The sequence below is a fragment of the Tyto alba genome, unplaced genomic scaffold (assembly GCF_018691265.1).
Source record: "Tyto alba isolate M040663 unplaced genomic scaffold, T.alba_DEE_v4.0 Super-Scaffold_26, whole genome shotgun sequence".
NCBI classification, from domain to species: Eukaryota; Metazoa; Chordata; class Aves; order Strigiformes; family Tytonidae; genus Tyto; species Tyto alba.
The window spans coordinates 19,738,424-19,760,653 of NW_024881300.1; the positions used below are offsets into that span (position 1 = coordinate 19,738,424).

The 22,230-nt window shown below is 43.9% G+C and overlaps 1 protein-coding gene across 1 annotated transcript in view; it reads left to right on the forward strand.

The window, feature by feature from the left end:
- ATP2C2 (ATPase secretory pathway Ca2+ transporting 2) overlaps positions 1-22,230 on the forward strand; it is a 28,101-nt gene that overhangs the window by 351 nt on the left and 5,520 nt on the right. The window contains exons 2-18 of the mRNA XM_009970509.3: positions 6,616-6,726; positions 7,822-7,938; positions 9,274-9,363; positions 9,446-9,481; positions 9,571-9,632; positions 10,744-10,852; positions 10,931-11,080; positions 11,177-11,245; positions 12,315-12,390; positions 12,628-12,694; positions 13,941-14,065; positions 15,994-16,091; positions 16,811-16,912; positions 17,722-17,811; positions 19,248-19,349; positions 19,938-20,094; positions 21,489-21,659. Of these exons, the coding sequence (XP_009968811.1) occupies positions 6,616-6,726; positions 7,822-7,938; positions 9,274-9,363; positions 9,446-9,481; positions 9,571-9,632; positions 10,744-10,852; positions 10,931-11,080; positions 11,177-11,245; positions 12,315-12,390; positions 12,628-12,694; positions 13,941-14,065; positions 15,994-16,091; positions 16,811-16,912; positions 17,722-17,811; positions 19,248-19,349; positions 19,938-20,094; positions 21,489-21,659 (1,732 nt within the window). The remainder of the gene's footprint in view (positions 1-6,615; positions 6,727-7,821; positions 7,939-9,273; positions 9,364-9,445; positions 9,482-9,570; positions 9,633-10,743; positions 10,853-10,930; positions 11,081-11,176; positions 11,246-12,314; positions 12,391-12,627; positions 12,695-13,940; positions 14,066-15,993; positions 16,092-16,810; positions 16,913-17,721; positions 17,812-19,247; positions 19,350-19,937; positions 20,095-21,488; positions 21,660-22,230) is intronic.

The window sequence follows — 22,230 nt, forward strand, 5'->3', positions numbered from 1 at the left end:
TGCCCTTGCCCGGACCTGCTGAAATAGTTTGTGTAATTGGGGTTAATTTTGTCTACTTTTGTCTGCTTTGTCCCACCGGGTAACTTGATCTTGCTGCCGCTGTGCTCTCTTCTCTCTGCTCTGAGTTGTTCCCTGTGCAACAGGGGATGGGATTAACGATGTTTACCAGGCAGCGGGGCGAGGTGGGGATACTTGTTTCTATGCGATACTCCCAGGACATATAGCTCAGGCCAAAGTCCTGGCCAGGAACATTGTTGTCTGTCTGCACCGAGGAGGTTCAAAATTAACGAAACATGTAGGAGAGCGACTGCCGTGCGGGCCGTAGGCCCTGTGTGAGGCTTTCTGGAGTGCCTGCACAAAACGCCAACGCTGTTGCAGCAGAGGGTAAGTGATGAGCGAGGCCAGCCCTGTCCCCAGGGGTATCCCCTGCCACCAGTGCTGGTGGCAGGCGCACGGGCTGTGACCCCTCAGAGTGTTCTCTGTGCCGCGGTTGCAGTCATCACTGGTAGTGAAGAGCCGAGAAGAGCTCTAGCTCAGACCTGCAGAGCCTGCTTTCAAATAATGCTTTTTTTTTTCCTTGAAAAATGCTGCTGTATGAACAGTGATTTCCCCCTCCCTGCTTTCACTACCTCTCCTTGGTGCAGATGGACCAAAGAGTGGCCAGGGGTGGTTTAGGTGACACATTTGCTGCTCTCCTTGTTTTTTCACCACAAAACCTTCAGGCCTGGGATTATCTTATCATGTTTGCTCAGCACAGGGATTTCCACTTCTCAAGCCCCATTTTTTTCTCCCATATGATAGATTGGCTGGGTGCCCTCCCACATAAACCTAATTTGTGTAATTCCTTCAGCATGTGAGGTTAGCCCCTAGTCCCAGCCCAAAAAGCACCATCCATACACTTCAAGATATTCATGTTCTTTTCTGTGACTGTCTGACGGAGGTTGTTTCTCAGATGTCATTTCAGCTAATCCTCTGCTCTCTTCTGAGTCTTGTCTTTCCAGTATGGGGGTTGGTCAGTGCTACAGGGAGAAGAAAATAAGACATTGAGCTCTTATCATATGCACCACACAGTGCATTGTGCGATGCTGCTCTACAGTACTCAAACACAGCTCAAAATCCCAAAAAAGGAAGATCTTGAGGTTACAGATAGTATATGTAATCTTCCTTTGATGGGAAGCTGAGATTTCTGATTGTACGTGATCAGGAGGCCACCAGCAATTAGTCTGGCTTGTTCTTTGGCAGTACTATGTCAGCTGAGCCAAAATAAATGATACATCTTTACTTCCAAATATAAAGCCTTCGTGAATTTTAGCTCTAATCCATGCAGAATGTGACACATTTATAACAGGATAGAGAAATGACCAGCATTTTGGCGCAGGCCTGGGAACTAGGCAGCAATGTGAAATGACAACAGGAATTTGATAAATCGATAATGTATTCTCAGGTTATGATTTAGGCTGGTAAATGACTCAGCTTTCCTCTAAGGATGGTATTTTGCTTCTTTACTTGAAAACACCTGCAGAGCACTTTCGATCTTATAGATCTTAAGTATTTTGGTCAAAGGGCTGTCCTGGGCCTTCAAGATGTGAGTCCAGGTGACCTGATGGGTCTCAAGCCAGGATAAATACACAAATTGTGGGTTGTGAAGGAAAAGCCCCAGTGCTGGTAACTGCGAGGTGATGGCCAGCTCACAGGCTCTGGTGTTGGTGTTATCTGGAGAGGGCAGAACAGTTAACTTTCACATCAAAGCACAAGCACAGCCTGTGTCTAGACTCTGCTGTATACTGTTTCAACTCTTTCTCTACAGTGGCCCATTCAGAATCACAGGGAATTTTTGTGGTGCCAATTTGCGGTTCATGAGAACTGTGTGTTTCCTGCAGAAATCTGAAGAATATCCAAAGGTTTTTCATCTGAGCATCCAAGCGTGTGTGCACAAGCACACGTACCACCGTGCGTATGTGTGTTTGAAAGTGAGAGAAAAATCTGTGCACCGTGTGGGTGACATCACCTTATCCCTTTGACCACGTACCAGGGTCACCCCCATAGCACCCAGTGACCCCAATGAGTACAGTCAAGGGCAGATTTCCCGCGGGGCTGCAGCCCTCTGCTCCCCGTAGCTTTTAACCTGATGAGATGGGTGAATTTTATAACCATCCAGGGCAACCCGTCCACTCCTGTGCCATGGGGTGACCTCCATTTCCACACACGGTGCCGCTGGGAGAAGAGTTTGTCATGGTTGAACCAGGTTGGTTTAGGGTGATTTGGGGGTTTTTTCTCTTGTTAGCTTTAGAAAGAGCTGGCTCCTACCCCAGGCACATCTGGGTAGTAGATTTTAGTGCATTAACATCTTCTTCAGAGTTTCTTTGGAGCTGCTAGGACTTTTCCTTTGCAATCATTACATTTCTCCTCACTGAGACCCTTTTGATCCTTTCCCCCACAACACCTGATCCATTGTAACCATGAGGCAGAGTATGGATATTTCCCAGCCCTGTCCTACATCCAGGACTAAATCACTGTTCCAGTTTGGGTTGAGGCTTTTTTCCATTTCAGGTTTCACACCAATGAACATTTTTCTGCTGGGGAGTTTCACAGGCTCCATGTCCTCCCAGATATGCAGAGCATCCTTATCGGAATAGTTTTATTATCACGCAGGTACCTATGTTTTTATATACCCTCAGAATAAAACCAAATAGCGCAGCTTTCATTCCAGGGGAAAAAAAAGGGAGACCATGGGATTGCCTCGGCACAGCAGTGACACAGACTTCACCTACCCACGTGTGTTTTCAGTCCCATAGAGATGTCAAGCCCAATTTCTCACACCTGAAAAGCTTCCAGCAGGCAAGGAGTTAACTCCCTCCCTCCAGCTCCCACAGGTTTTTGGGCTGAGGGCTGAAGCACCTCCCGCCCAGGAGACCTTATATATGAAGTTGCTTTAAAACTTTTGAGTTTTGGGGGTTTTTTTTGGCCTATGTGGAAGTAGTTTGGGTGGGAGAGGGAGCTCCTCCGGTGGGACCACTGTCAGCCGTGGAGCTGCAGTGACTGGGTTTTCCTGCAGCAATGGCAATGTCATCTTTCTGCGTAAGGGGCTTTGCTTTAAATTAAAGGGTGTTGGAAGATTTTTTATTTTTTTTTTTTTTTTTTTTTTTTTTTTTTTAAATTAAGAGGTGAGGGGGAAAAAAAAAATCCAGATTTGATCAGGAGCAAGAGAGCAGTAGGGGTGGGAGGAGTGGGATGTGCAGCTGGGAGCAATGAACCCATCCAGCATCAGCCTTCACATACCCCTGAGGGCAACTTAAAACCCAGGGAATGGTTTTAAAGCAGCTTTTCTGGAAAACTTTTGGCTTTCTGAACAACCAAAGTGTCTATTTTGAGGATTACGTCTGCAAACTGGGAGGCCAGAGGCTTTATTGCATGTGGAAAGCCTGCAATTCTGCGATAGCTGTGAGATGGGGGAGCGAGAAACCACAGCGGTGGCTGGGAAATGGCTGAGGGCTCGGATAAGGAAGCCCAGCGAGGCAGCCCCCCGCTTGCAGGGCTGGGGTTTGCTCTGGGTTGGTTTCTGCGTGCTGCCTGCACCCCTGAAATGCAGGTCCTCTGCCCGCCGTGCACACCGAAAAAGAGCAGTGCTAGGAGCTTCTGAGCAAATGGTGTGATTTACTTCTTTTAGCAAGAATGAAGAATACACAAGGAGATGGGTTTCTGCTTAATGTTTTAAAGGGCTTCTTGTTAGACTAAATAACTCAGCCTGCTTTTGACCAGATGACAATACATTAGCTGGTCTAAAGCAATCTAAAGCAGAGGGGAAGGAATATGCAAAACCTCAGTAAAGACAGAGGTGGGGGGAAATCCCAAGAACTGATCATTTGGGCTGTTTGCCAGAGTATACAGAAAGGGCTATGCACTCTGCAGAAAGCCCCACGCTTGCTTCCTTCCCACATGGGCTGCTTGGTGAAACAACTGATGGATTATTTTGGGATGAGAGATGCAGAGGCAGCGGTGCAGGTACCAGCAGCGCCGGGCATGCTCTGAGGTGCGCTGGGGCAGGCTGCTGCATGGCTCCCAGCCACAACCAGCTGCCCCTCACAGCCTCCAGTATCTCCTGGTCTTGTCAAGCAATAGATAAACTGATAATATATTTTTTTAACTTCCTCCTGCCCTGCTGCATGGAGTTGTGTGCTCTTGTGCTTGAGTTATGCCTAAAGGATAAAGATTAAAAAACGTAACTGGATAATGTTGATAGCCAACATCTGTTTTAGAACGTAAATAGAAAAGTAAGTAGTGCACAAAGAGAGGTTAGCTTGTGAAGGGGTTTGCTCAGGACACTGCCTGGTGCCTGAGGGACATGGGGTGTGATGCATTTAGGAGCAAAGGGGCTCTGCACCACAGCACTTTGCAGAGGAGGAGAGAGATGGGGCTCCAGTGCGTGCATCTCCGGAGTTGTTCAGCTGGTAGGAAAAGCTGTTGCCACGTTCATCTAAGGGAAATCACCTACAGGCGTAAGCTAATCAATGCAAATTAACTCATCCCAATAAAGCTGCTCATTTCACAGCAGCCCCTGGCTGTAAGAGGCCCCGGGGCTGCTAGTGTTTCTATGGACCCACAGCCAGTGCTGGCTGCATAGGGCTCAGGCACTTCCCCGGGCTTTTGCCATTCATTTCCTCCACACCTTTTTTGAAGGTAAATATTAGTGATAGAGCTGAGCCCTGGCTTTCCCGCTGGCGCTGGGGGACTGTAGGCATGTTACCCTCATGCCCCGGTCTCTTTCTACCCTCCAGCTTAATTAAAATTTAAGCTCCTTCGAGGCAAGGCTGTACCTTGATGCCTGCATGTGCCATTGACAGCACAGAGGAGCCTGTAGAAACGACATAAATCAAATCAATGCAGTAATGAATGTAAGGTATGTGTCTAAATGTGACAGGCCTGTTTTCTTCCCAGCAAGTGCTTCCATCTCTTTAGATGCATGGGTGGATTTTGGTCTTGCAGAGTTTGGGTGTCAACAAAGTTACAGGGAACTGATGAATTTCTGCAAGTAGGATGCATGAGTAGGAGTAAATCATCAGTTTTAAACATGGAAGGACTTTTTTGTACCTTCTAGGGATGTCTGTTAAGAAAATGTTAAAATAAAGGTGATGACTGGTGCTAGCATGCCTCAAAACAGTGAAAAAATACTGCAGATTCTTTGGGCAAAGCATGGTCACCAGCATGAGGGAAACATGGAAGCAGGAATATCATTGGAAATCTTGGGCAATTCCTGGGGGTTAGGGAAGGCAGGTTGTTTCTGGGGAAAAATGGATTCTAAATGAGCACTGCACAGACCAGGGGATCAGAGCAAACTCTCCTGTGATTCTGCTGCGAGCAGGTTGGTGCTGGCGTCTCATGTGTTAGTGGCTGTACTGTAGGTCAGTAAACAGTGAAAAAAAGGGAGCTGTGACACATGGAAGTGGCAAAAGCCATTTAAGGAGGGCTTAGAGATGCTCCTACCTCATCTGCTGTGAGCTCTCCAGAAGCCATAAGACAGAAACCAGAATGTATACCAGCATGAGCAAACAACCAAACAGATTTTCTGCATTTATCTCGAGTTTTAGGTTGCAAAACACTGGATGTTCCTAGAAACCTCCTGAATATTCATAGAAGGGCTGATTCTCCAAATACCTCAGGGACCTCTGAAGTCCTCCAAACCCTTGCTCAGGTATTTTTCTGAGCTGGACCTGAACGTTTCCCCCAGCAAACACCCCAGGGCGTTGGTAGCGGGAAGCTGGTGCCAAATTCCTCCTGCCCTGCTGTGGCTGAGCACCACGCTCTCCTGGGAGCCCCCTCTCTTAATGAACGTGTGCTCTTGTGTTTTATGAATGAAGGTAAAAGGGAACAGATTTTCTCGTCCCTCGGGAAGGGTGAGATTTCTCCCTACTTACCCTGCAATAGTGGTCACATCCCCTCCATCATGTGCCCGGCTGAGATTTCAGGGCATGCTGCTGCTCTGGAAAGAGCATTTTGGAAAAGGAGATGAGAGACCTTGAAAGGGAAGAGAGATCGGGGTGCTGGGAGCTCGGTGCAGCCTGGATGGGGCAGGAAGGGTTTGTCCTGCTCGGATGTGTTTGCAGAGCTGACAGTGGAGGAAAAGAGCTGTAGAGATGGGACACAGTTTTGCTTTCTCCTGCTGGCTCTTTTTTTTTTTTTTTTTTTTGTCTCATGTTTGCTGTTCATTTATTACATCTTTAGCAAGGGCAAATAGGTTTTTTCCTTGCTCTGAGCATTGAGTATGCAATGGTCTGTGAGATGCTGGCATGGAAAAACACTCATCTTGAGCAAAATACTTGCAAACAGCAAAAGCTGGCATGCTTTTCTGACCATGGTGGTGGTGTGGGTTTGTGTTTTTTGGTAATCCAGTTCCTAATTTCACTTCAAGGATGTGCACCTGGCTTTGAGGCTGTAATAAGGATTAATTAGTGAATGGTATAAAGCACTGTGATTTAGGAAATGTTTTAGCTAACTGTGAAGTCACACAGCTGGCAAAGTGAGGGAAGGGAATGGGATTAAGGGAAGATGCAAAGAGATGCTGAAATGCTTTTATTAACCGTGCTCTCACCTAATGATTGCATTATCTCGTTTACTCAGACCCATGAGGAGTGTGAGCTGAAAATAATTGAGCAGGAGAAGGAGGTGACAGTTCTGCCCCCGAAGGAAGCATGTAAATGCCATAAAGAAGACTTGGCAAAAGCTTTAAACGTAAGGGTTTTTACAGGTCTTTGTGAACATAGCAACGCAGTCTGTGTAATTTGACTGTGGGAAGAGACTGAGCAGCAAAATTGGGTTTTGGTTTCACATACAAACTCCTGGAGTGCCCAATTCCTCTGCCTTTACGTGGGATGAATCCCAATCCCCATGTTGGCTGCGTTCAAGGCTCAGCATTGGGCATTTCTGCTTCATTTTGTCCCGGGGAAGGATTTCACTTGAAGTGAGTGGCTCTGTGAGCTGCAGGAGAAAGAGTTTAATTGTCCAGCCTGGAAAACGAAGCGCTGGCAGAGCTCTGCCAGGGCTGGCAGAGGAGCCTGGGGCACAGGCTGCACAGCTTGTCTGCTCCAGCTATCGGCACCTCCTTGGAAAATGTTGTGCAGATGCATGCAGCACTTTTTCCCTGCTTTTCATAGCAGGCTTCTCTTCAGAGGCAAAACTCACATTTATTGCCCTAGACGACCTCTCAAAGGCTTGCTCACAGCTTGAATTGTTAGATATAAAATCACCTCGCCATCCCTACTCCAAGCAAAGGGTGAAGCTGCAGCTATTACTGGGTTCAGCTCGTCACACTTAACCCCATCTATGAAAATTAGATGGAAATTTAGAAAAGCTGAGTCCCCACAACCAGGGCAAGTTCTAATGCTTAGCAATATTTTGATGTCTGACCTTGCTGTTTTTTTAAATCCAGACAAAATAGATCTTATTCCTTCTGCATTTGAATTTTGTCACAGTATTTTTATTTTTGTTTTTTTTCTTTGAATGTATAGTGAAAGCAGAAATCAGTTCTTTCCTTTAGTATTTTAGATTTCTAATTTGTTGTCTATTATATGGTTTTTCTCTTGTGGATTTTTTTTTTTTTAATTAACTTGTGGGTTTCAGTGATGGTTGATGTTAAAATTTTATAGTGTAACAAAATAAATACCTAAACAGAAAAACAGTGGATAGATTTAATTTTGGGGGAGGGACGCTAAACCGTGAACATCTTGCCAGGTCTACTTACAGGTTTTTAACATAACTTAATAAATTTTCTATAACTATTCTAAAACAGGCAACGTTTGGGTGGTTTATTTTTAAATTTCCCTCTAGGTTGACTTACAAACTGGACTCTCTGAGTTTTCTGTGCTACAACGCAGATTAAAACATGGCTGGAATGAATTTTCAGTAGAGAATGCAGAACCAATTTGGAAGAAATATCTAGACCAGGTAAGGATTTTCTGCACTTATTCTGATTTCCTGGCAAAACCCCCTGCCTGGGTTGGCCTGAGCATGTTTCTACACTGAAATATTCAGAGTTTTCATTTCCATAGATTCAGCCTTAGAACAGGCTGTGCCCTGGGTACCGAAACTGTCTCTTCCCCCAGAAAAGCCATTGTGAGACTCAGATACAGGGTAATTTAATGTGAAGATAACATCTTAAAATAAAACTAAACCTTATCTCCACGCAGTCCACAAATCAGAAGCCATAGATCAGTGACCTGATTTTGGGAGCGTGTTTATTCATAGAATCATAGAATGGTTTGGGTTGGCAGGGACCTTGAAATCTTTTGTAATCATCACTAAGTCTCTTCAAGGATTCTTTTAATAAAGAGTGAGATGGTGCTTTTTTTTTTTTTTCTGCTCACCCTTAACAAGCTCTTTCTCCTACGAGGACACCAAACAAACCCTTTAGTGCATCTCTGACCCTTCACAACCCGCTGTTCTCTCTGGAAGAGCTGCTTGCAGTCCCGCACCATTCATGCCTGTGCACTTGAGCACAATCCCTCCGCACACACTTGACATGGTTTCTTCCAGCTGCTGTTTTTGTAAAGCATCCCCTGTGGCCCAGTCTTTCTAAAGGGAAACAAAGGGGACTTTCACCTTTGGCTTCAGCAGGGAATAAATTTAATCCTTGGCTTTCCTACCATGCGTGACCACACTCCTGTTACCCAAAGCAGTCTTGTCTTTGCCTGACTTAATTCCCTTACATTAATTGCCACATCAGCTAAACAGAGCTGTAACTGTCTCAGGTAGGAGAAAGATCCTTAAAATCTGTCCTTAAAAGTGAAAAAAGTGAGGATCTGACTCCCACAGCCCTGGGTCCAACACAGAGTTTAGCAGATTAATTATAATTAAAAAAAAAGAAGAAAAAAAAAAAAAAAAAAGAGGATTTCTGGTTTCAAATTCTAAAAAGACAATAAAGTTTTTGTTTGTACCTATTGTGCCTCCAAGGAGCTTTTAGAGCCTGCCCTGTGCTGTATGCCTGCAAAGGCAAGACTCGCCTGTGCAAGCAGGGGAAAAGAGAGGAAACTCATGTCTTTTGGTGTCAGCCTTGTCCTGCTGGTCCCTGACCATCCCCTGTGCAGGGACAGGACCCGGCATCAGCCCGACCATGGGTGCTGCACCCTCTCTGTCTGGGCAGAACGATGCTGCAGCCGCCAGCAAGGAGGGTCCCTGCAGCAAAATCGCATGTCTAATCCTTTCTGATGAGATCTGAGGCCGGCTCGGCTTCAGCAGCTCCGTATTTAATTTTATACTGTGATTTATCCTTATTTTTTTCAGTTCAAAAATCCCCTCATTCTCTTGTTGCTGGCTTCCGCTTTAGTAAGCGTCATCACGAAGGAGTACGAGGACGCCGCGAGCATCGCCGTGGTAAGTGGTACCTCCCCTGCAACCCAACCCTTCGCGCTCTGGAGCCAGTGTGCCCACGCCTGTCATGCCTCTTTGTTCGCAGGCGGTGCTCATCGTGGTCACCGTGGCTTTCATCCAGGTACGTCAGCCAGAGATCAGCTCCACCGCCGGGGCTCTCGTGTGCGAGCCCTTCCACGTAACTTGGCTTTCTTCTTTCTCATTTAAAAGGAATATCGCTCGGAAAAATCCCTGGAAGAACTTAACAAACTCGTGCCCCCCGAGTGCAACTGGTGAGGCATGCCTGTTCGGTGGGTTTTAGCAAGGGTTTGGGTTATAAGGGTAGAACTGACTGGCGAAGAAAATTACTTCAGGTTGTCATGCACATAATGAGCACCCAGTCTCTGGAGGGGTGGCACCGTGTGTGGGTGCAGCTGTAAGGCACAGAGAAAGCGGATGAAATAACTGAATTTTAAAGCAGGCACCCAGAGGAACTGAATAAATGCTGAGAAACAGAAGGGTCCCAGAACTGTCCCGCTCTGCACCCCGCAGAAGGGTCCCTGCAGCCTCTGTTATGTCACTGACTCCCTGTGCAGGAATAACCTCATGTAGTTTTTTTGGCTTTAGGGTAGTTTCCTCCCCCCTGAGATTGGCACAAAATGGCTGGTGAGCAGAGGTGCACACGGGCTGGGTTTCCTCGCCCAGGGCCAGGGGTTTCAGCGCAGATCGGCCACAGCATCGCCCAGGGAGCAGCTGTGGGGTGTGTCAGATGCCGCTTTCATGTTTGGTGTCGTTGCTTTACAGGAAGCGCTTTTCTTATTTATGTCTTTGCAAATCAGTTTTGTCACAGCCAACGTAAATAAGCTGTGAGGCTCGGAGAAACCTTGCACTGCAAAAGAAGCGTGGGGTTTTCTTCTGGTCCAAAGTTCACCCAGGTTTGGATCTTACAAACACCGCTGTTCTTTATTTATTTATGATACGACAACTTAAACATCTAACCACTTGAAAGACTGTACTATTAATACAATAGTGAAATGTCAGTGCTAATTCTAGCTTTAAAAAGCCTCTTTTTAGGTTAAAGAATCTGCATTTCTTTATTTAAAGCATGAGCCACAGGAAAGCACACCTTCTTGTCACTCCTATCTACTGTATAACTACTAAGTCACTTATTGCTGAAATGTAAGTCTTCCATAACCTGCCCATCTGTTTATGAATTAAAACTGACCCCAAACAGAACATAACCATTTCTCCTCCTCATTATGAAGATTTTATGTCCTTATTTACATTGGAAGCTTTTTGGGGCAGGGCTTTTGCTTTCTTGCCAGTCACATTCCCAAGCCTGGAGGAGGAATAAAAACTTCACAGCCTGCTTTCCTTTCTTCTTTTTCCATTTGTCTCATGTAGCCTAAGGGAAGGAAAACTGCAGCATCTTCTAGCGCGAGAGCTTGTGCCTGGAGATATCATATACCTGTCTGTTGGTGACAGGGTTCCTGCAGACCTCAGGCTGATAGAGGTAAATACAGCTATAGCTATAAGCCTGTTTTGGAACTTTCTTGTCTTAACAGTGCCAGAAATGTGTCTTTTTAATTAGGTTACAGATCTCTTGGTGGATGAATCCAGTTTTACTGGAGAAGCTGAGCCTTGCAACAAGACTGACAGTGTATTACTGGAAGCTGGAGACATAACCACGCTGAGCAATGTTGTTTTCATGGGAACCCTGGTGCGATACGGGAAGGGAAAAGTGAGTCCTGTCATCTTCAATCTTTTCCTCATCTTTAGTTACAGAATCTCTAGACTTTTTCGTCTCTGTTTCTCTTTTATTTTCTTTTTTTTCCAGGGCGTAGTTATTGGGACGGGTGAAAACTCACAGTTTGGAGAGGTGTTCAAAATGATGCAAGCTGAAGAGGTAATGAAGTCTATGTCTGTGGAAATGGTGGATGTCCCGGATGAAAGTCTGTGAGCAGAAGTCCCAAGAGTTAATGCACTGGGTTCATTTCTGGTTCTGTCACAAAATGCTTGTGTGACTGAGAAACACCAAAGTGCTGTATCCAAACAAAGAAGGTTATAAGCAGGATTTAGGCTTCTAAATCCAGACTTGTGGTGTTTAGCTTGCATCTAACCTTCTAGTCACCTAAACCTCATGGTTTTCTCTTTTTTTTTTTTTATTTCACACATGCACACTTTCCACTTGGTATGTAAATTTTTTACTTCACATGCCAAAACTTCATGGGTCAGATCTCTGAACTAACACAGATGAGGATCTAGAAACGAGTTAACTCTGAACCCATTAATGCAAGAAATTATGGTAAAGCAGAAGCAGCCACTATGTGAGATGCTGTACTGCCTCTGCAGTGCTGATGCAGATCTGTGATGCTCTGCACTGCTTAAAAGTGCTGCTGCAGAATAGGAGCTCGGGTCTGACACCCTTCTTGGCCTGAAACTCAGACCTCCCAAACCCTGCCACCTCCTGGGCTCCATCCTACATGTCAGCTTGGGGTTGCTCTGAGCTGGCTCAGTGGAGGAGAAGGGTCTGCTAGGTCACGGACAGACTGTGACCCTGGTCTGGAGAGGAGAGCACAGACCATGGGGATGGAGGTCCAGGCTTTTGTCCCTGTCCCAGAGGCTTTTCACACACATTATCCAGTCCTGGAGTCTATCACTAAGGTCCTTTCGAGATTTAGCCCTTAGTCTGTCTCTACTATGACTCCCCCGCTGTAAACGAATGTAATTTACTTCTTATTCCACTTTTTTGCCCATCTTGAATGCATTGAGGCAGAGACTGCCCTGTGGGATAGTCTGTGCCCAGCAGACCCCATTGGGGGTTTGGGGTGGGTAAGCACTAGGGTACAGCAGGAAGCTGTGGGAACCACAATAATGATAACCAGGACTGTGTTCGTCAGTCGTTCTGGGCTGACCATCATCTTCTCATCTGATATAACAAGCAAAGAAAACCAGCTATTCTCTAATGTTTCCAGACTCCCAAAACACCTCTCCAGAAAAGCATGGACAGACTGGGGAAGCAGCTCACTCTTTTCTCCTTTGGCATAATTGGTGAGTTGGACACAACGTTCACATTTGCATGGTCAGCTGTGTCATGCTGCAGGGCCACTTTTTCCAAAAGTACTTGTCGATGTGGGTTACCTGGACTCTGGGGGTTCGAGCAGAGACATCTCTGAATGAGAGATTTGGGGGCCTCACTGCATACTCAGTTCTCCAGCAACAGCTGAAGCAGATTATAGATTTATTAATTGCTTGAAGTTTTTTAATTAGATGGTTTTGCCCCACCAGGTTTAATAATGCTCATTGGCTGGTTACAAGGGAAGCATCTTCTCAGCATGTTCACAATTGGAGTTAGGTAAGGGCTGGAGATCACCTTTCTCTTTGATTTCTAATGAAATCTATCCCAGGGAATTCCCTGTCCAAAACAATGGACATTTCACAAAAGAGAACTTGACTAAGACCCTTCATAATACATACAAATCTTGCACTGGTGAAATTAATGTGAGCTTTGCAACAGAGTTTAGGAGGGGAAAAAAAAAAAAAAAAAAAAGAGTTTGAGGGTTTATGTAATTTTGGAAATTGGTATTTTGAAAATCTTCACTGGCATTCCCTCCTCATCCTGCTATGAATGTCCTTTCCTATCTCTACTATGAATTTAGTGGGAGTGTAGCAATAGCAAATATTACTCTTTGTTATTCCTACTGGATTTCCGTCTAAAGATAGGAATGTACATTTTATGTGGCATAAAAAGTATGCACAACCTCTTAATCAAACATCGTAAAGCATGCGGTTTTAGTAGTACCCATAAAGCCTGTTGTTTGGTGTTGTCATGGCTCTAAAATCAACCCTTTAAAAAAAATAAAAAAGAAAGAAAAAAGTTTTCTATGAAAATAAATATCAGACCACAGCTGAAGAGATAACAGAGAAGCCAGAGTGGCTCAGTGCCTACCTTCCTGTCTCCTGGGAGCATGTGGTGGCAAATAAAATAGTTAAGCCTGAGTTTTGGAGAGCAGCCTATGGTTTTGCAAGTCCTCCTTGATTACTTTTTGCACATACCTCAGTGTTCAGAGTTACCTAAGGGATAACTCTGTGTCTGGATTTTTCTAGCGTGGCAGGTGTTGCAGGTTTTGCTGTTGCTCCATGTGTGCAGCATGGAGACATCTGAGGAGCTGGTTCTATCCCACCCTAACTTGTACCCACATTCAGGAGAGGAGATGAGGGGCTGTGTGTGGCCAGGAGCTGACACGAGCCATGATGCCAAGCAATATTTACCTTCCATCCTCATAAAGTTAAATAAATGACATTAAATTCAACCCCTAAATCCCTACTTAGCCAGAAATAAATGCTCTTTGGAAATGTAAAGATGAAGAGTAATTGCTCTGCCAAAATCATCCAGAAAAAGGTTGAGGGGTTGGATAAATATCCTGCTTTTGTATTTAGAGTGTGTGAGAAATCCCAGTGGTTAGCACTGCACGCTCCCATTCAGATACACACATCTAGGCAGAAAAGCTCACCCCGTGGAAATGTCCCTTTGGCACGTTTTGGTCGGTACGTGCAGTTTGACCCCTGTGTTGAAGCTGCTGTGTCTCTGCTGTCCCCAGCCTGGCGGTGGCTGCCATCCCAGAGGGCCTGCCCATCGTGGTCACCGTTACGCTGGTGCTGGGTGTTCTCCGCATGGCCAAGAAAAGGGTGATTGTGAAGAAGCTGCCCATAGTAGAAACCTTAGGTAAGGCTGAAAAGGGGCCACAGAGCTTGCTCATCTTCCAGCAATGGGCTAGCCAAGTGAGCCTTGGTCTGATTAAAAAAATAAAATGGGAATATGCTCTCTGGGCCAGAGCAACCCGCTCGGACTTAAATATATTTTCTACCCCGTGTTTCTCACCCTTTTCCTTTATTTTAGTGATAATAACACAGGCAGGCACTAGGAATGGTGCAACCCAACCCGTGGCGCTGGGTCATGGGGGGCAGAGCTCAGCTCAGGTGCATGCTCTCCTCGTGTTGAAAGGCTTCATTCCTCCTTCCTCCTCATTCTGTGGGATCATCCCGCAGGTCCATCCTGTCCACTTCTTCAGTGTCTGGCTAAAAAATCTTTTCAGCCCCTCAAGCTGAGCCTGGTGACAGAAATAAAATGATTTGTCCTTCTGCAGGTGTGGCCATCTCCTTGATACCCAGAGTCATGGAAAACAGGGACAGAGAGGACCTTGAGAAGGCGCCCAGCCCGTCCTCACAACTGCAGGGCAGAATGAACTGTAACGAAATTATTCTTCCACCTCCCCTTATCTTCAAATTGGCCCTTATTCCCAGGTCACTGTATTCCAGGCTTTGCTGTTCTGACCTTGGTCAGTATGGCAGTTATAAGCAGAAGATATGTTGTATGTTCAGTACCACTCATTACAAAGTACACTAAATTCCAAGCCTGGCCTGTGCAGTCACAAATATCTGCCACACAGCCGGATCCTTCAGCTAAAGTCTGTCTTCCCTGGTAATGCTGACATTGTTTGAATTGCCCTTGTTTGTTCTGCAGTTAAGGAATCTTATCACCCTTATTTTTATAGTATCTGACCCAGGACACCTGAAATGGCCTTATCTCATGAAGAATTTCGTTCTGGTAGGGCTGCGCCCAAATAGGTGTAACTGCCAGATGCCAGGGTACTCTGCAAGATAGCCTAAGCATGGCAAAAACTGTACTCTGCCACACATTAATTGTGTGTCTGTTAAACTTCGGAAATGGAGAAAAACAATCCTTTTTTATGCATTTCTTTAATATCAATAACCAAAAATAAAATATTGGAGGTGATACCTTTGCTCTGTGCTAATCCTTCAAAACTGCAATTATTTTAATTGCAGCCCAATCTCATTTATTCTCTCTAGGCTTTTGTCTGATGGTCATCATGCTCATGGGGCCTGCACCTAAGCAACGTGGTCATTTCCAGAGCCAGGGAAGATATTCAGAATTAGGAGGGAGCTGGAGTCTGATTCTTTTTTGCATTAAAGTTATTTTTCCCCTTCGAGGGAGTAGAAACCAGCCTGAACATGGTGACTCTGCTAATTCACTGGTCCCTGGAAGAAATGTGCTTTACTGAAGCAGAATTGTCACAGAGTAGAGCACAAGTGGGGCAGCTTCTGCTCTTAGCTGTGGATTTTAAAGTATTTTTTGATTAGTTGTTAACAGATCTACCCTCACTGTCCCTTGGTGAGGGAGGGAAGGGCTGTTATTCTTGATTTAGAGAAGCAAGGGTTAAATGGCCCATCTGAGGAAGCATATGTGAGGGTGGAAATTTGATGTGCCTTTTCAGAACAGGACAGCTGTTCTGTTGTGTGATATTGCAGCTCGGAAGCTTTGATCAACTCCCTGGAGATCAGTGCCTTCCTTGATTGCCCACCATATGATGCTCAAGACAATGTGGCCCTCTTTGGATGTCTCCTACCACATCTCACATCCAAATTATGTGCATAACACGCTGCCATGCACTCAAGTTCTTTCCTTACAACACCCTATTAGGAAACTTATCCATTTCTTGGTATTTTCTCCCTTTTCTCACAGATGCAGTTTGAGTAATATTAGGGAAACACGTTCTCTCTCTTCTGGGTCCCTGAATCTCATTGTTCAGTTGCCTTATTTATTAGTTCTGATTAACAAATTTCCTGCATCAGGTTGCTGCAATGTCATCTGCTCAGATAAGACAGGCACTCTGACAGCCAACGAGATGACGGTGACTCGGCTCGTGACCTCGGATGGCTTCCAGGCAGAGGTATGGCTGAGGCGGTAATACGGACTTTCCTCTTCAAGTTCAGGGGGGCCAGTTTGCTTTTAGTTCAATTAGGCCCAAATGAGGGATGCTGAGCCAGTCCCAGAGCTAGCAGTTTCTTGAGCATCAGTGGTTCCACTAAAGAGAAGGGACTTTTGCAGTGCTGGAGAGGCAAGGTGGGGCTGAGTGTACAAAAGCTGCTCAGATACTATAAAGATATCCCTTGACGTGATCTGCTGTCCCCTGAAACTATTGTAAATATTGAAACCTGCCACTGACCCTTGCGGGTCCATCTTCTGTGGGAATATTTATTATAGGAGTGACTTGATCCTTCTGCTTGGTTCATTTACCTGTGTGCAAAGAGGGTCAAAAATGCAGGCATGCAAAATGTAAGGCAGTGGAGAGACAGGCCAGTCATCAGTAGGGCAGGGCTTGAACAAAACCAGCAAACCCACTGCTACCAAAAGGCTGCAAGAGACTTCTGAAATCATGGCGAACAGGTTCTGTATAAAACAAGCTGATTCTTTTTGTTTCTATACAGCTATTGTAGTATTATACCTTCGCTATCTGCAGCCTTTCCTATAAGCACTGCTTTGGGCTGGAAAGAAGAATCCCAGCACACCTTCAAAATCAGAAATTTGCTCAAGTGGACCCCACTGTATACAGATGTTATATAGTCCTGCCTGGCACTGGGAAATTTGCTCTTTCTGTCTCTCTCTCAGGTCAGTGGGGTGGGCTACAATGGAGAAGGAAATGTTTACCTTCTGCCATCAAAGGAGATTCTTAAAGAATTTTCCAATGTCTCCGTTGGGAAACTAGTGGAGGTAAGTATAAACTATGAACCATCTTGTCCCATTTGCATTCAGTTTTCATTTGCACAGATCACTTTGGGTAATGAGTGTGGAAAAAAAAAGCCACTTTTGGAAGTACTTTGAAGTGTCTTGCTAGAGCATTCTCATGGAAAGGCTCTGACTAGTTGGGATATGCTACCCGAAGCTTATGGGTGAAAGGTGGTAATCATGAGACCGGAGTCATCAGCTTTAAGTGTCAATGACATTTTGGATAAAAATACAATTTTGGCAGAGGAGAAACCGATTAATTTACCATGTTTTGGTTTTTAATCGGGACAGAGTCTGGACTTTAGCTAGCTACGTAGTCAATTTATAAATGTACTGTGATGGTCCCTGTGTTTCATGTTAGCGTTACATAAAATCTTGCACATTCAACTGTAGGCTAAAGCAGAGTGTTTGGGTAGTGAAATAATCTGAGCTGGAATCTCAAATGGAGATTAGGTCTTATTTTAACTGTACTGCACATTAGAAACAATAGTAGGAGAGACTTAAGTTTTCATTTTCATGATTTATGAAGCTCGATAAATATATATCATGTTTTGTTTGATGTTAATTTATCCAAAACATAACATTTTACCAAAATATTGGTGTATCCTATGGATTAAGCGGGTTTAGAAAGCACAAGAACTGATCTCAAGAGATGCTGCTAAGGGGAATAGCACATCTTTTGGGCTGTGGCTGCTTTTATTCTCCAATCTTTCATTATTTCATTTAAAGAGATGAAAAAGCTCTTAAATTAGTTATGAAAAAAATAAACCATGTAAATATGTCCCTTTCTCTAGGCTGGCTGTGTAGTCAATAATGCCATTATTAGGAAAAATAGTGTGATGGGACAGCCCACAGAAGGAGCTCTCATTGCCCTTGCAATGAAGGTAAGATTGTTAAGATTTAAAATTTTCCAGAAATTAAAAAAAAAAAAAAAAGCCAGAATTGTTAGTTCTGACAACAGTGATCAGACTTCTTTAAAGTCCCCAGACTGTTTTTAGTCTTTCCTTGTCTCTTCCCCCAAGGTCATAGATGTACGCCTCTCCTGTATAAACCTCTTTGTCACGGACAAACACCTTCCCTGAGCTTCTGTGCTAACAGTAATAATTGTTTTGCTTGGTTAATCTCTGCAATTACACTGAATAATGGATTTCTTTCAGGCTCACCCTGGACTGCCTTTTTAATATTTTCTGCATACGCCAATTAAGAGTTCAGGAGCAAGACGAGAGTGAAAAATGAGCAAGAACAGGCTATACTAGAAAGCATGGCAGGTCATCTCCAATTTGGGTCATCTACTGGCTTTTAATTTTTTATAGTCACGATTATGTAAAACAGTATTTTTTCATGAATAGTGAATACATTAAAAAACATGCAGAGGGCTGTAAAATGCCTCAAGGTATCATCTAATCAGCATTATGTAGCCTGCGGTCCCCAGACCTCAGGTGGGCTGTAAAGCACAGAAGGTGCCTGATAAAATGGTGCACCTGAAAGCATCTGTTCTTACCTCCTGGTTTAAAGCCGATTAATCTAATAGTGAAACCATGATGTTTTTTTTGTAAAACAATGACATTTTATTTCCCTAAATGCTAAATTAAAATCTTCCATCTGCTCCGCCATTCAGTAGCCAAACAGTATCAATATACAAGGGAGGTTGTCTCTTATTTTTTATTATTGTTATTATTTATTTATTAGTTTGGTGGGAGCTCGAGGAGAGAGAGACTGGGAGCTATTTCTGCTCACTACCACTTCACTTAGAGCATCCACGTATGCTGACGAAGCAGGCGTGTATCGATTTGGGTTGTCATACTTCATAGCTGAGCAGTCTTCTTGGGGTGAATTGCTTTTTGAGTTGAATTCATCAGAAAATAATTTGAAACTACATTCACGATTGACCATTCAGTTATTTGCAATTTTCCTTTTTCTTTCAAGTAGGGTGGCTGGGAAATAACCGAGGTGGGGGAACCTGAGCTTGGGCTGGAAGAAATCTGCTCTGCCCACTGCTTTGCCATAGGTTTAGGGAAAGGACTTGAGCCTCCTCTGACCCAAAGCCCCACCAAGACAGCAGTGCAGCTCCCCAGGTCTTGCAAAAGTCAACAGGAATCAAGCTTCAGACTCCTGTTTAATTTATACCATATCGGGCACCAAAAGGAGAAGATGGGTTTGAAACATGAGTTTTACTCTCCCCATGCTTTCTCTTGAACTCTGTGGTATATGACTGCCTGGAAGTCCGGGGTCAACAGTCAGCACTTGTAATATGGAAAATATATGCACATTTTGGCAGTATTCAGCATTACAGTGCTCTTTTTGTTTTACCTTACTTTAGATGGAATTAGCTGACATAAAAGATATTTATGTAAGAAAGAAGGAAATTCCATTTAGTTCTGAACAGAAATGGATGGCTGTGAAATGCACACTGAAACCTCAGGTAAAGCAAACAGTGGTGTTGGCTGGTTTCGTGTTTCTAATTGTGCACCTCGACAATGGGCATGAAATGGTATCTCTTTAGCAAATAATGTTTTCAGAAGTTAACTATATCAGGAGAAAACCGAACAAACCTCAAAATTCCCTACTTGGGTGTAATTTTAGCTTGTAAAGCTATATTTGAATGGGAGAAGATAATGCTTTTCATATAGTGGTTTAAGCAGGAAAACAAAAACTTTTCAGAGATAATTGACAGGGGAAGAAAGATACAATGTTTGGAAGAAAATGTTGGCCATTTTTCCCTTACCAGGTTAAGGAGCTGATTTTGGCTGATATTGTACTCCAGTTTAAAAACTCACCAACCTTTTCATTACCATTCTGTCTGTGATGGCTGAACACGAAAAATGGCTAGAGCAAAAATATGACATCCTATAAATAATGCATGCACCTGGGCATTTTACAAAACAGGTAAAAGAGCAAATAAAAGACCTTTTTTACCTAGGATGTAAAGCCTTATGCATTATCAGTATTTTTAAAATGTGCTATTTTATTTTATTTTATTTATAAAGTATATTATCTCCTCACTTTAAAGGATCAGGAAGATATTTACTTTATGAAAGGAGCATTTGAAGAAGTTATTCAATATTGCACTCTTTACAACAGCGGTGGCATCTCCTTATCCCTTACACCCCAGCAGAAAGCCTTCTACCAGCAGGAAGAAAAACGAATGGGTTCCTCAGGTCTACGGGGTCAGTCGTTACTGTCTATGTCCCTTAAGCTCACAGCCTATCATGGCCTAATGCTTGCCCGCTCTGTTTTGGCTAGGATGGACAGAGGCTCAGCATCACTTGCATGATCTCTTCAGAATACTTGTCAGAGTTTGCCAAGGGCCATGTCTTAGGTCTGCTCACTGCTTGCTTTCCACCAATCCTTTTTTGTGGGGTTTAAACTAGTGAGATTGAAAGGAGCTGGAGATAAGCGCTGTAAATGGTGAATGTTTTTCTTCCGTGGAGCATTGCGATTGCCTGGGATACAGCCTGAGTGTTGCATTGAAAAGCTTGGCGCTGAACCCGATCTAAGCACTGCTCAGCCAAGTTTTGCTTTTGGGGAAGCTGTTTCAAGAGCAACAAAAAGCAACTTTGAAAGGGGTTCACAACGTGGACTTAGGCACCAAGATTTTTATTTGAAGTTTGGTTCAATTCTTTATTAGCACCAAATCTAACAATCTCCTTTGATCCTGACTGCATGTCGGTGCACAGCCCACAGAAGATTTTATACACGTGTCGTTTCCTTCATCACTAGGAACATCCTTGCAGAAATATCTTTTTGACTTTCACACAGCAGCAAAGGCACCATCTCCTGGGCATGTTCCCAGGTTGTAGGTAGATGAGAACAAGTCTTGGCCGCTGGGTCTGGAAGGAGGTATAGTTAATGTACATACTCTCCAGCCCTGTGTCTTGCGGTTAGTAACTCATGTAAGGAGCTTGCTTTACAATATCTGAATCATCTGCCGTTGTGAATGGCAAATTACTGCTCTGAAGAAAAGCGATTAGCTCCAGCAGCTGCTGCAAGTTTGTGATTCAATCTTCAAAGTAACTCTGACATGAACCCCTGGCAAAATGTCCTTGAGTGATTTAAGAATGATTGAATGATACGGATAAGCACCAAGAACAGAAACAAAATGTTCAGAGCCTTGATGTTTACACGATGGAAGTTTCACTGGTTTGACTGTATTTACATTCCACATTTTTAGACTGGAAAAAAAATAAAGTTTCCATTTTTACAGGAACACTATTGGTTAACAGTAGTTTAACAGTGTCTGGCATAGCACTGCACTGTCCCAATTTAATCCATCTGCATTTAGGGAAGGCTTGGTAGACAGATTTAAATTAGAAAGAAATCAATTCTAAGAGAAAAGTGTGAAACAGAAATACTCTGATTCACATAAGCTAGTATTATTTGAGTGGACAAAATTTTTGTGTCTATATAAGATCTGAATATAATGACTAAAGATCCAGTTTTAATGACTTTTTTCTGCTGGAAAACTGGTAATCTAATATCTCATCTAAGTGTTCATTTTAGTGTATAGAAACACGTTGCTAATAATTTACTTTTGTCTTCTTTTTTCCCCCTCTGTTTCTAGTACTTGCTTTGGCTTCAGGTCCAGAAATTGGCAAACTAACATTTTTAGGTCTGGTCGGAATAATTGATCCTCCAAGGGCTGGAGTGAGAGAAGCTGTTCAAGTCCTTTTTGAGTCTGGTGTATCAGTAAAGATGATAACAGGAGATGCTCTGGAAACTGCTGTGGCTATAGGTAGGAAATTTAACTTCTTTCCTGTGGGTCTATATTATGTCTGTCAAATCAGCCGAATGTTACATCACTTAATAATCAACTTTATAATTCTTTTTTGTGTGCAATAGAGGTTTTAAATGCCACTGAGTTCTTGCTTTTCCATTGAAACAAATCATATTAAGTGCAGTAACAGAGCAGCTATGAACTATGGGCCAAATTTCAGTAACTTAATTCCACTATTTTAGTACCAGAAATGGCAAAATCTCAGTGTAAGACCCTTAAATGAGACAGATGGCATTGCTGGGATTATAGATTCCACTAATGTTTGGAGCCCGAGTATCTATGTTTCCCATTTTTGCATTTTGCCATTAGAAATACACAGAGCAAGCAGCAGAGAAGAGTGTGACAGATTCAGTATCCGCTCCAGTTCTGGGTACTGTATTGCTTCCATAATTCCAGTTGAGAAAGGACAGGGTGACCGGCCCAGCTCAGAGCCAGAGCTGTGTGCCCTGTCAGACGCCCTAGGTTCAGATATATTTCCCAGTAAGTTCTTTTACTGCTGCCTCTATTCTTTGAGTCAGGAAATAGTTGG